The sequence below is a fragment of the Morchella importuna genome (genome assembly GCF_003444635.1).
Source record: "Morchella importuna strain M04M26 chromosome Unknown Morimp01GS018, whole genome shotgun sequence".
NCBI lineage: Eukaryota > Fungi > Ascomycota > Pezizomycetes > Pezizales > Morchellaceae > Morchella > Morchella importuna.
The window spans coordinates 770,894-784,268 of NW_025763415.1; the positions used below are offsets into that span (position 1 = coordinate 770,894).

General features: G+C 46.0%; 5 protein-coding genes across 5 annotated transcripts; 2 read left to right on the top strand and 3 right to left on the bottom strand.

The window, feature by feature from the left end:
• Positions 1-151: 151 nt before the first annotated feature.
• Positions 152-2,256, top strand: LAJ45_06366 (uncharacterized protein; the record flags this gene model as incomplete). The annotated part of the gene is made up of 2 exons (XM_046115930.1): positions 152-514; positions 574-2,256. 2 exons carry the CDS (start codon positions 152-154, stop codon positions 2,254-2,256), a joined length of 2,046 nt encoding a protein of 681 aa, XP_045971039.1.
• Positions 2,257-3,502: 1,246 nt separating this feature from the next.
• Positions 3,503-5,517, top strand: LAJ45_06367 (uncharacterized protein; the record flags this gene model as incomplete). The annotated part of the gene is made up of 7 exons (XM_046115931.1): positions 3,503-4,275; positions 4,338-4,569; positions 4,627-4,686; positions 4,744-5,034; positions 5,099-5,294; positions 5,353-5,394; positions 5,450-5,517. 7 exons carry the CDS (start codon positions 3,503-3,505, stop codon positions 5,515-5,517), a joined length of 1,662 nt encoding a protein of 553 aa, XP_045971040.1.
• A 1,585-nt stretch (positions 5,518-7,102) lies between these two features.
• LAJ45_06368 (uncharacterized protein) lies at positions 7,103-8,536 on the bottom strand (the record flags this gene model as incomplete). Its single annotated transcript, XM_046115932.1, has 3 exons — positions 7,103-8,006; positions 8,068-8,154; positions 8,226-8,536. 3 exons carry the CDS (start codon positions 8,534-8,536, stop codon positions 7,103-7,105), a joined length of 1,302 nt encoding a protein of 433 aa, XP_045971041.1.
• A 499-nt stretch (positions 8,537-9,035) lies between these two features.
• Positions 9,036-10,425, bottom strand: LAJ45_06369 (uncharacterized protein; the record flags this gene model as incomplete). The annotated part of the gene is made up of 5 exons (XM_046115933.1): positions 9,036-9,303; positions 9,371-9,619; positions 9,701-10,081; positions 10,139-10,250; positions 10,413-10,425. The coding sequence occupies 5 exons, from the start codon at positions 10,423-10,425 to the stop codon at positions 9,036-9,038; spliced, it is 1,023 nt and encodes a 340-aa protein (XP_045971042.1).
• A 1,722-nt stretch (positions 10,426-12,147) lies between these two features.
• Positions 12,148-13,167, bottom strand: LAJ45_06370 (uncharacterized protein; the record flags this gene model as incomplete). The annotated part of the gene is made up of 2 exons (XM_046115934.1): positions 12,148-12,402; positions 12,472-13,167. 2 exons carry the CDS (start codon positions 13,165-13,167, stop codon positions 12,148-12,150), a joined length of 951 nt encoding a protein of 316 aa, XP_045971043.1.
• Positions 13,168-13,375: the final 208 nt, after the last annotated feature.

Consider the following 13,375-nt stretch of genomic DNA (forward strand, 5'->3'; position numbering starts at 1 on the left):
TAACTGAAATTTGAGGCTCGGGTCAGTCAGTGTCAACGTCAAAGGCTCAGGAAGCACCAACACAGAAAGAACACCAACTTGCAGCCAGCCAGCCAACTCTCTTTCCCCACCCCTTATCAAATCTAAGCAACTATTATCGAGTCGCGCGATCATGGGACGAGGCAACAAAAAGCGTAAGCAATCCAGCAACCCTTCATCCGGCCCCACCTTGCCCATGGAGGAACCACCAGAGCTTCCACCCGTGAAGTTTGGCGACTTCAAGCTCACGTCAAATTGCGGCCCCACCATCACGCACACGGAACCCAAAAAGGGCGGAGACGAACAAGAAGGGACTGAATGGGAGCCTGCGAAAAAAAAACAGAAGAAGGCGAAAAAGGAGCCAAAGGGAAGGAATTATCCAGAGATGGTACTGAGCCCGCAAAAATTGAAGAGCGCAGTCAAGATCAGCGATATACAGAACCTGGCGCTCTGGCTGGTGGCAGATGGCATCGCGCCACAGTGGTTGATGGTTCGAGTACGTTCTACCCTTATAGCTCTTGCAGGGGGATTATAGGTACTAATAATGAAGTGCAGAACAAACCAGAGATCCGTAGAGCCGTAGTACTAATGGTCCCAGGCCTTACACTCGACATGTTCACCACGCCACTATTACACCCATCCGCCGCTGCCTCCGCTGTTCCCGTCGCAGAAGACATCGGCGAACCCATCCACCGAGACGATACTGAGGTCATCAAGTCTATCGACCCCAAATCACCGTCAAAGGGCGTGTCCAAGCCCTCCCCCGACGCCAATATGCCCTTCTGGCCCACCGAACTCTCCGCAGACAAGCTCGCTCCATGTCTCTCCGAGTTTCCAAGAATGTTCAACCATGTCTGGCCCATCAAGGCTGCCGGCGACGAGCGTAGCGGTCGCCTCATTTCCCCCGTCAATTCCTTCCTCAACAGCCCGTTACCCAAAGGCTTCAACCCACCTAGCAATCGTACCTCAAAACGCATCGCGGCCTCAAGTCTCCTCATGTCCCTTAAACAGCTCATCGACGAACAGTACCCGCTACACTCTTCACAATTGGCCCAGCGCCGGGGCGTCAACCCACCTAGCGAAGAGGAGATCGCGCTACTCGCCACTCGCGCAGAAACTGGCTGGGTTGAGACAGACCTTACCCCGCGCGGCACACCCCGCGAGAACCAAAAAGGGTCCGTAACAGAGGGCTTCACCATCTACGCCATCGATTGCGAGATGTGTATAACCGCTGCCGGCGCTGAACTCACTCGCATCTCCATCCTCGACTGGGACGGCGATGTCGTCTATGATACCCTCGTGAAACCTAAACTCCCAATCACCGACTATCTGACCCGCTTCTCCGGTATGACCCCCGAAAAGCTGGCTAACGTCACCACAACCCTCCCCGACGTCCAAGCACACCTCAAGAATATACTTAACAACGATACCATCCTTGTCGGCCAGGGACTCAATAATGATCTCATCGCAATGCGCTATACCCACCCGCATATCATCGATACGTCTGTCATATACACACACCCACGCGGGCCGCCACTTAAGGCATCTCTCAAGTCCCTGGCGTCCCGACATCTCAAGCGTGAGATCCAGACCGGTGGCCCGTCGGGCCATGATAGCATTGAGGACGCTCGAGCGTGCCTTGACCTACTCAAAATGAAGCTTGAGCGTGGGGTAGACTTTGGCAATAGCGAGGCGGTAACAGAATGTATCTTTAAGAGAATAGAGAGGTACCCAGTGTATACCAAGGTCGGGGCCATAGTCGACGGCGGCACAGGGCTCGAGAGGAAGTGGCCGGGTGTGGCTAGGGCGATCAGCGCAAATACAGACGACGAAGTCGTTGAAGGCATCGCAGCGTGCGTGGCCGGCGACTCGCAGAACAAACCTGCCCACCTAGTATGGGGTCGGTTACGTGCATTAGAGGGCGTTCGCGGCTGGACAGGTACAGGGTCGGCAGTCGCGAGCACGGAGAGGCTTACCGACGCAGTTAAAGAGACAGCGGCATGTGTCAAGAGAATTTGGGATGCCCTGCCAAAATGCACGGCGTTCATTGTGTACTCCGGTACTGGGGACCCGATGGAGATGAGGAGGCTTCTAGAGATGCAGAAGGAGTTCAAGGAGCAGTATAAGACGAAAAAGTGGGATGAGCTGACTGTCCAGTGGACTGATGTTGAGGAGCAGCAGCTGAAAGAGGCGGTGAGAGTTGCGCGGTGGGGTATTGGGTTTATGGATGTGAAGTAGGTAGGGAAAAACTGATATGGGGGGCTAAAATCTGTATTATTAGAAATGAGTGAAGTCATGGTACTTAATTTTATGAATTTGGGCTGGGTAAGGCTTAACTATTGGACATCAAATCAGTAAAATCAATTGGTAAACGTTTATTTAGGGGTATTTCTAAAGCTTGGTGATATCACAAAGCAAGCTAGGACATGCACATGTTATATAAACCCGACAAAGTCCGCTCCCAACAAATCTTTATCACTCAGTCCAAGTACATACTTTACTTACCAAAATTATTCTGTGAGTAGGCCTCAAGATTTTCTATCCATCACTCTGTATCTTGGTGCTCCGCCTGAATGAAAGTTTTGGTTAAGTAGCATGGTACCATGCTGATGGGATATTAAATTCAAGCATAACTTCGAAAACTTTGACCCCATAAAAAGGACTACAGTCGTTTCTGGGTCAACGACGGACCCGGCTCGATGACGAGTGGCTACTTTTTGGGCTGATAGTCAGTCAAAGCAAAGGGGTCGGGGCGCTTTTACCGGCTTTTATTGGCCCCGACTGGCCTATTCGCCATCGAACTGGTTTCGTCGTTGACCCAGAGACGACTGTAGTCAAGAGATTCACGCAACGGGATCTAGAAGCCTCTGAAACCAATCGTAAATCAGTTTCATGTGTGAATGGGGTCAAGACGATTATGGACTCCCAATGAGTAAGATTGAAACTCGGTGGAGGCTAAGTAGCTTAGCTTGCTGTTTCTAATGACGACATAGCAAAAGATTAATCATTACATTACCTATTCAAGCTTGCCCTTATATGGGCGCAGATTGTTCAGCACGGTTGACATCTAGCGTAGTGATCCCTATTGGGGCGGTTGTTAGCTACTGGTTGGTTGTATTGTTACGATCTCATCCAGCCTCCCGCTATCTACCCGCCGCCATGCATGGTCCTACACCTCAACTGCGATGATCCAAACAATACTACATGTATCCAGTGAATAGGAAACGGCCCTCGAAACGCTGATCAGACCCAATGCCAATCGAATAGAATCGTCGTGTCACCACACAGCCATGCACGCCAACACGGAATGAGCTGAAGGAATAACATAGCCTTGTAGTGTGGAAGCTTCGACCCCGCCTTCATACAGTAATATTATTGTATATGTAGTAGCCCAGGGAGCTCTAGCTAGCTATGCCTTGCTTAATTAATAACAACTTCTACCGGCCATAGCTAACTAGTTAATTATCATTTTCACCATTGCACTATGGACTTCTCGGCTTTGTCGAATTCAGAACTGTATTGGAACCCTTGGTCCAGTACAGAGCAGCTTACCATAATTGCAACCGAGCAGCCAATACGCACGGTGCCAGAAACTACCATGGATATCTCTACAACTACTACAGTCGATAAAGAGGCGGTAGTACAAGACGGCGACGCTAGTATCAAACCTGATGACCCTCCTCCTCCTCAAATAATTGAAGAAGAAAAAGAAGAAGAGCATAACATCACAGCTGTAGACCTACCCCCTCAAAAGGATGCAAAAGAACAACCCACCAAGGATGTGACCCCACCTCCTCAGGAGATCCAAGGACCAACTCCCAAAATCATGGACCCGCCTCCCCCGGAGGTTAAGGTAGAGGCACATATCTCTCCACCGACACCTCCATCCCCGACGCCCCAGAAAAAACCCTTTGTAGGGATAAAATCTTTTCGAGTCCAAGGCATCCCGAAATCCTGGGCCGAAGACAAATTCGCCCATTACCTCACTTCTCAAGGCCTCGACCCCCAGAGCTTTACCGCCTCACTCTACCCGTCCTGCTCCGGCGCTGACGTGAGCCAAACCGCAGTTCTGAACCTGAAGCTGCAGGGCCCACCGCCGGAGCTTGTCAAGCCTGTGGTGGAGAATGGAAACGAATCGATATTTGTAGATGTGCCGGAACATGTAGCTGGTGAAAAGGGCGTGCAGTTCGAGATTGACACAAATTTTTACGATTTGACGCCTTTGAACACTCCAGAGGAGGGACGGGATATAGTTGAGTGAGACATCCCCTCTAGAGAATAATTAGACAAAGCTTTGAGTTGATATTTTGTACGCTTAGTATCGTTGCTGTGACAGGCCTTGCAGGGCACGCATATGGCTCTTGGAAGAGCCGGAAGACACAGAAGATGTGGCTTCAGGACTTCCTTCCCATTGAGCCTGATATTCGACGAGTTAGGATAATGACCTATGGCTATAATACCAAGCTTATCGAGGATACAATAGATGATGGGATGGTGGATTATCGGCGGCATTTCATCCAGCAATTGACCAATTCGAGAGATTCACCTGAGGTGCCAGCCGCTTTATGATAAATTGTCTAGGTGAATGATCAACTAACCCTGTAATAGAAAAAAGCGAGACCAATCATCTTCATTGGACACAGCTTAGGGGGTATTCTGATAGCACAGGTTTGACGAGAAATTCCGCCAGAGACTATATGGGGAGGTACTAAGCTTTCCCGGCAGGCGTTGGTGCATTCGAAGAATATCCAACATAGTCGACATATCCTTGACGCAACCCACGCCGTCATATTTTTTGGAACCCCACACAAGGGTCTTAAGGTCTCGCAGCTAGAAGACATGATACAAGATATTGAGAAGAACTCGGATTCGACACGACTCCATCTTCTCTCGCAACTAAAAGAGAGCTCACAGTCACACTGGTTAGAAGAACAGCGTGATCACCTTGCTGATGTGTGGGCGAATATCGGGATTGTTAGCTTCTATGAGACGGAGACAACACCAACTGTTGCGAAGGTGATTTGATTATTTTCTCCTACGTGGGATACACAAACAGAGAGCCCTGACTTTTCCCATCTAGTCTGAATCGGGCGTGTATGGGCGCTTTGGGGAAGAAGTAGAAATGGTGACGAGAGTGTCTGCACAGATGGGATTTCCTAATGAGTTTAGAATACCTATTGGACGGAGCCATACGGAGATGGTGAAATTCCCGTCAAAGATAGATCCGGCATATCGCTCTCTGGTATCGCATGTTGTTACTTTCCTACACGAAATTGGTAAGTGATCCCTAGTTGGGGTTGGTTATGGGAGATATGTATACTCATCGGTGCACAGAGTCAATCCAAGATAGGAAAAGATCAATCAAGAAATTTAAAGGTAGGTGAATATTTGGGGCCAGCAATTATTGAATTCTAGCTAAGCAGAACTTTAGGTCGCGATCGTAAGGCGGAGCGGGAGTTTCTTAAAAATTTGGCGGTAAACCTCCTATTGAAGCGGTGAAGAGGAAGAGGCTTCTATTATATATATATACACCTTAATATACTCTGATAAGATTTCTAGTTATTAAGGCAAAGATTATGGGGTACAACCGCCACTAGCATAAATATTATACTATAAAAGAGTATGTATGGAAGATGTTGCCTTTATTGGTTGTCTATCATACAGAGGGGCATAACAAGGCCGTTTTGTGCTCATAAATTCGTGCCAAAGAGAGACAGAATATGATTCTATCTTGACATATATAACCATGGTCTTCCATAGACTTCCCACTGACGGTTAGAACATTGCCCCCATGCTCGCACCCAATAATTTAACAACAATGCGAACATGCTGACCTTAAATGCCAGTTGGGGTATTCTACGCCCAATGGGAGAAAACTTGCACTATCATTTTTACGGGCTGCATAGAGGTAGTGAAATAAGTAAAACAATTTCAACAATAAAATCTAGCACTTGTGAGAGTGATATATCGTGATTGCACTACGGGAAAAGGTTTTCCCAGGTAGTGTTGGATTGATCAAGAAAGCCAATAAACCTTCTCGCTACGGTTTAATAGAGCTTAATAAACAAGTTTGGTTCAAGCTTGGCCTCCATAAGTCTGCCGAGAAACCGCGGAATAATACCTACAGCGGTTGGGATCACATATAAGAGCATTTCCATCCTGGTTGATACCCTGGCTTTCCTGGGGAAGGCTCGATATACCCTAAAATATTTTTGCCCCGGCCCCTAGACCAAAGCAGTAACGGCTTGGCATTCTTATTTGTCTTTCCGGGCCTTGTTTGGCCCCGTCACAATTGGTTACTCGCATATTGTCCCAATCAAATCTGATTGATTGATAATTTATTCCCCAACCATGCCTCATCCTGTTGTTAATTGATAATTCATTATATACTCTGAAGTCAGTTGATGGTCCATAATGCTCGTAAGAGGTTGCTTGAACTCATTGGCCACCCGTACCCCCACGTGTAGTATATACTGGTTCGATCATTATTGGTCAGGACCTCATTTTTGCGGTTGACTCGTGCCCACCCCTCTCAGATTTGGAGTGCTACATCGGATCCGGAAGAACTTTCTAAAGGACTAAATTAATAGAGTGCACCGAAGAATGTATATATACCTGATTAAGGGTATCATAATATATAAGTCATCCAGCTCATATGGAATGATTTTCCCATAAAATTGATTGTATTTTCAATACACCAATCTGTGGGAAATCAGGGATCTAGTTTAGACGGATGCTGTTAGGTACTAGTTATACTAGCTGACCAGTAAGATGTAGCCTTCCATGTAAATATACTTGAGTGGGTCGGCCAGACTTTGAGGAGAGCCGTCTCGGGTTGCTTTAGCGTGGGGTAACTATACTGGTAGCCATATTCAACGAAAACATATCGACCGAGCTTGTTGAGATACACCCCGTAGCTCGGGCGACCAAATTGTGCCGCAATATTTTTCTAATCAGAGCCAAGTTTGTTCATAGGGGATGTAGATTCCTAGGTTAAATCAACTGGAGGATAAATGATTCAATTAAAGAATGAACTTCACTCGTTGGTAATAATACCCATTACAAGCTCAACCTTCCCGAGGATTTACTTATGTGCTTTCCTTTGTAGAACTCTCCTGCCAGTAGGTTTCCCCTTATCTATGATGGGAACACTCATAGCTTTTCTCCGCTTTTCAGTCAGCGATTTTATTCGACTCTCCGTTTCCTCCTCCTCTTCGTCCCCTTCTCCCTCCCGCCAGTCTCCTCCAATCTCCTGGTACTCTTCGCCGCCATCATTATTGTCGATATCTTCCGCTTCATCCGCACTCTGTGAGTTCGGCACCTCCTTTTTGGACCCTCTCTTGCTTTTATGGTGTGTAACTGGAGAAGCTCCACTATCCTGCTTACGAACACCAGAGATGATATCGTCGTCGGCTCCTTTTCGCTTTCTTTTGTGTATTACTGGTAGAGGAGCCTTTTGTGGTTTCCTCTCTTGTCCCCGGAACCCCAGTTGCAGACCAGCTTCATTCATGGCTATATCATCCTGTTGTGTTCGTTTCCGGGGTTGTTTGTTTTCCTTAGATAGAAACATTTGTTCCCCAATTAGAGAGCCATTTTCTTGGTCATTTCCATGAATTCGAAGCCTTTCCCCTATCTTCTCAATACTCTCTTCCAGGATTTTGACCTTCTCCACAATCTCGTTAAGAGTCTCTGTCCTCCCCATCCAGCCCTGTTTTGATTCGAGCTCTACCCCGCTTGTGCCACCATCTTCCAGGTCTATGTCTACTCCCGTAGACTGCCCTAACTTCTTTAGCTCCCTTATAATATCTCCTTGTTCTTCACGGAGCATAACACAAATCGTCATAATATGACCAATATTCTCCGCTAAAGCGTCGGGGGAAGGATGAATTTGCGTATAGATATCTGAGGTGGCAGCGATAGGAAGTGAGGGTGCATCGGATGCATGATGATAAAACGAAAGGGCTGTTATATTGAGTGTGTATTTATTCCTGGAAGGCCGATACGGGTTAATAGATATTCATAGGGGGGAAATCTCGAGGGTGTACAAACTGCAGAGCAGAAAGCTTCGAAGTAGTTGCAAAGTACATCTTCCCCAAAGCAGTAGAACATTTTCCACATATAATGTCTTTGTAATTACTATTCCCCCCGATTAACAACTCCATATTAGCTTCCAACGTATACAGAGGGACGACGCCAAGAATCCATACCAAAACTCGTCCCAAGTGCCCTCTATACTTGTCTTTAATCCTCCAGGACCAAAATTAGTGGACACCATCCGATCCAACGTGATAGTGCCCATCTGCCGGGTCGCACACAAAAAGGCCGAGCTATCTCCGACAATTCGTTCGCAGCTTGCACATGATAGTGTTATGGGTTGATGCTGTTGAGATTGCTGGGACTGGTCCGAATCATAATCTTGGTGGGGATTACTACCGTCCTCATTAGGGAGTGAGAAGAAAGGTGAGGCTTCGCGAGCCTGCTTGTTAGATCTGGAGTTAGCTAGGCCTTTGGAAGACATTTGGCTGCGAGGAAGACGTGAACGAACGCGTCTAAAGTACAGACTTTTGTGATAGCAGGCGAGGTACGCGAGGATTGCTTGGCAAGTCCATTCGAACGTCACGGCTCACGGCTTTGGTCCTATATGTAGTAACAGTACCTACATGTATTTACCTGCATGAAATTATCAAAAGCGTTTGAGAAGAGATTTTGTGCAATCTATCGACAAAAAAGCGCACAAAAGTAGATGATACAATGAATATACAAAAAAGAGAAACATCAAGACAAAACACGGATACGATAGACAAAAAAGGGATGTGTATAAATGTACATTTTAAACTCCTCTTCTCCCATACCCTTCTTCTGCTGCTCTTACTCGATCCCTATTATCTTGATTTTTCCCTATAGAAGAACATGAAAAAATAAAATCCCTAATCAAAGCAAAAAACCCCATGAACAACCAGAAACCCCGAAATTTTTTAGTGTTCCATATCCATTTTTGTTACAGGGTGGTGTGTGATTTATTCAGGGACCTCTGATCTAGGAGTGTAGGATCGGTGGTTGGCAAACTGTCCCTGTTGGCGATCACGTTGTTGATATTCGGAGCGACCTCCTTGACGGTCATCACGACGACCACGGTTGAAACCACCCTCTCGCCTGTTACCTGAGAAATCGATACGAAGGCGTCGTCCGTACACCTCAGCATCGGCAAGCTTCTCCTTGGCCTTGACAGCAGACTCGACATCAAGGAAGTCGGCATGGGCAAACCCACGAGGCTCACCAGTGGCACTGTAATTTAACGAGAGTCAGTAGGCTCTTTCTCGCAGACAAAACGAATCAGTGTGGATATTCTTACCGGTCCATAGCGACACGCACATCAACGCAGTTCTCAATATCCTTGAAAAGATTGTTGAGATCATCATCAGTCACATCGAAGCTCAAGTTTCCGATGAACAAAGTCCTGGACTCTGGGCTAGCAGCAATGCGCGACGCTTGCTTGACAACGTATTGAACGATCAAGCGACGACCCATAAACATCTCGTTGTGCATCTTGTCAATGGCTTCAGCAGCCTGCTCAACTTCAGCGAACTCAACATATCCAAATCTACGAGGAATGAGCAGTGGTCAACTGTAAACTCCCTTAAAAAAGACTTAAAGTTAACATTCCAAAGGACATAAGACATACCCTTTGCTTAGACCTCTTGAATCATAGATAATCTTCGCTCCTCTAACTTCTCCAAATCTCTTGAACTCTTCACCAAGAGTCTCGGGAGTGGCATCGAACTGGACGTTTCCAACGTAGACAGTCTTAGCGGGGGTCAAATCAGCACCCTCAGTGCTCTTGTGTGCGGGGTTAGTGAACTGGCTTGGAGTGTCGATTGGGGCATCTGTTGAGTTATAGCGAATTTGCAAGAGCGACTCGAATGAACGGAGTTCAGAGAGGTTCTTTGGACGACTGCTCGAAATAGTGAAGGTGCTAGGCTTAAACGCCGTCGACAAAGGACGAGCGCTGCTTGCAATTGAAGTCTGACGTGCAGCGCGAAGAGCGAGGCGGCGGAGAGAAAACCTAGATATGGCGTTTAACATAATCATTCATGGGGCGACATAAGGAATACAAACGTACATTGTGAGGATCAATTGAAAACGGTAATAAGAGATTGGCTGAGAGAGATGATGGAAGTGAGGAATGATGGGGGAGAAGAGAGGAGCGACGAGATATTTGTTTGAGATGTGGGCTTATGGTTGGAGGCGGATCTTGGGCAAATATTTTTTTTTCCCTTAGCGCGGGAAACTTTGATAACCCCACCAAGCTAAGTCACGTGAGCTCAAACAAAAATGCATCATAACATTTATGGAATACGTATGTTTTTAGATTCTACTACTACAGTTCTTAATACTATATTTATCCATTCTCTGATCTTTTATAATAGGAACTTTTATCATCAAGATAGTAAGCCTCAAGTGAAAAAGCCGAAATTACCCGGACTTTACATTATATATTCCATCCCCTAACCCTTATCTGCCTAGTATGTACGTAGATAAGGGTGCTAGGGATATGTAATCAGATCTGCACCAATACATGTATCTAGACGCAATCCTGGGGGTATGGTTAAACTGGGGAATGACTAATTTCAGGAGAATTCCTGAGAATATGCTCTATTCTTTGCAAGAATATAGAAAATCGTTTTTGATTGTCAGGAGTCGACAAGAGTGCTGTTTACTGGAAGCCCTTTTCGATTTTGTGAGGAGTTGGCCGTCGTACCCCAGTTTAACCATATATATACATGTATGCATACCCAGGATTGCCTCTACTCAATTATATAATTCATCGAACACAACTCACTACATACTTTGTGTATTCCCCTTATTCTTTAACTGTGCATGTATGTACATGTAGTTTCAGGTCTTTACGCTTTCTTGAGGTGTAGTTACTCTACATGTAGCCTCTAATTAGTTTTACCGACTCATTATTACATGTAGTTTAAGGATTAAAACAATTTCACAATATACATAATAACTCCAGCGTACATGTATTTTTAGTCATAAAACTCTGCTGCAGTTAGTATATTTAGGTACTTACTTCGGTTTTACGCTGAACTCGGGCTTACATGTATTCTCGTGCAGTGAGCTTAATCAAGTACATGTACTAATAGGACGTACCACCGGTTTCCATACAGTTATTGTATGAGTAAGTTTTGATATCAAGGTACTACTAAGTACATAGTATGCTTCGTATTGGTTGTCCATCGAGAGAACCACAAGGCCGCACGCGCAATCAAAGTGCTAGATGTGCACGTACATGTACAAGGCTCTGGCATTAAGTGAGTAAACGGATCCTCACCTAGCTGTCAACACCCCATGTAGTTCGCTCACTTAATGCCAGAGCCTTGTATGTCTGCGAACGTGCGTGCCTATATACTATCATAATCCAGTACATAATAGATAAATACATATGTACCAAATTTGCATTAACCACTAAATTTACAAAGCCGATGACAGAAAGATTAACCCTCTGACAGATTCAAATCCAATGAACAATTACCCCGAAATTCTAAGGAAATAATTTATGATTGTTGAGAAATAGAGTTATCTTCTACCATATACCTTATTTTCTCTCTTTTTTAATCTCTGGTCTCCAGAGATTCTCTGACCACATGTAACTGAATACACATGTAGCTACATATTGTGCATGTATGTATGACCATGCAAAGTGCCGAATCAAGTACATGCAGTAATCCGTAGAAGCAATACCTTTTTGGTATCCTAAACCCTGCGCTCCATTTACTGGTGGGCCAGTGGTGGCTTGGAAATTACATACTTCATGAGATACTAGTTCAATTCTGTATCTTCTACTAACTTATGACGAGAGCGCTATCTCATTGTAATTTGTAATGTATGAGCACTAGAGAGTACATGTATATATGTATACACGTCAAGTCGAGAACAGTATCAAATATCTCTTTATCTCTATGTGATAGACATGCCAACGAAATGTCCCACAGGTCTCCCCCCAACCCAGCCTCCACGCCCTCCATTATGAGAGAAAAAGGGCCCTAGTAGGCACGCCAGTTTCTTGAAACACGGAATATAATTCATATGATCGCCCACCAAATTATCGAATAGGTCATTCATTCAGAGTGGTTGATATAGCCCGGCCATACTAGGTATCGTATTCGGCGATGTTGTGTCAGATGCCGACGATTGCTGTGACTGTCCTCCCCCTCCACCACCTCCATCATCACCATGTGTACCTGTTACACCACTACTAGGACTTGGGTAGCCATAGGTCGTCATGGGCATGTTTGTTGAGAGCCCTGCTAGAACTGGCCATGCAGAAGATTGGCTAGTGTCCATGTTTATACCTTGCATGAAAGAATCCCAATCATCCTTCAAAGTATGTTAGCGCGGGTAGTACATCACCAGGAGGCAAGAGTCAATTTGATGGTTAGAACATACCCAGTCTAGATTAGCTGTCATATCCGGACCATTCGGCGTCCATATTGCAGAGTTCCCGTTAAAAGGCATTTGGTTTCCATTTGAGCCGAGGCTTCCATAGCCACCATTACTAGCATCCCCCATAAGAATATTAGTACCCCCAGGAGTTACCGCCCTATCGAGCATCATCCCGGCCGCTGCGGAACCAGGCGTCATTCCACCGCCACTCATCATTCCTAATGTCATCGCAGCTGCTTGTTCGCTCTTTAATGGATCATTTGGCGAATCAACACTTTCCGAGCTTGTCGATGATGGGGTGGCTGTAAATGTTTGTGTTGCCGGTGTACCTGCAGAGGCAGTACACGGGGTACCTTGAGACAGAGCAGAATTTGATTTCAAATCTGTGGCCGGAATTTGTGAACCGGGTGTAATTGCCGACGGGGATCCCACGAGTGAGACGTTAGAACGTAAATCAAGGTGCCCAGCGGGATTTGAGCCTCTAAGCTTATCCAACATAACACAGAGCACACCATAGGCCTTCACACAGTCCATACTACTTTCCTTTTGGTTCTCATATATCATCTTGGTGCTTTCGAGTACCCTAAATTGCTCCGCCCTCCCGAATTTCCAGGTTTCGCAATCCACTTCTACGCCTTTTTTAGCAGCATCGTCTTTGCGTTCTTTACAGCTTGTGCTTAGATCTAAACATATAATCATTGCTGCATGTAGGAAGTCATGACACCCGAGACTCTCAGTAAACCATCTTGCATGTCGGAGTGTGCTCTGTGATTCGAGAAATATTTCTGACTGGTGCTTCAGAAGGGTCATGGCTGCATCGACGCATTTCCGTCGACTGTTCTGATACCTAGGGTTACTTTGCGCTCTTGCAGCGTACGGTCGATGTAGGGTAACCAATGCCTTCTGC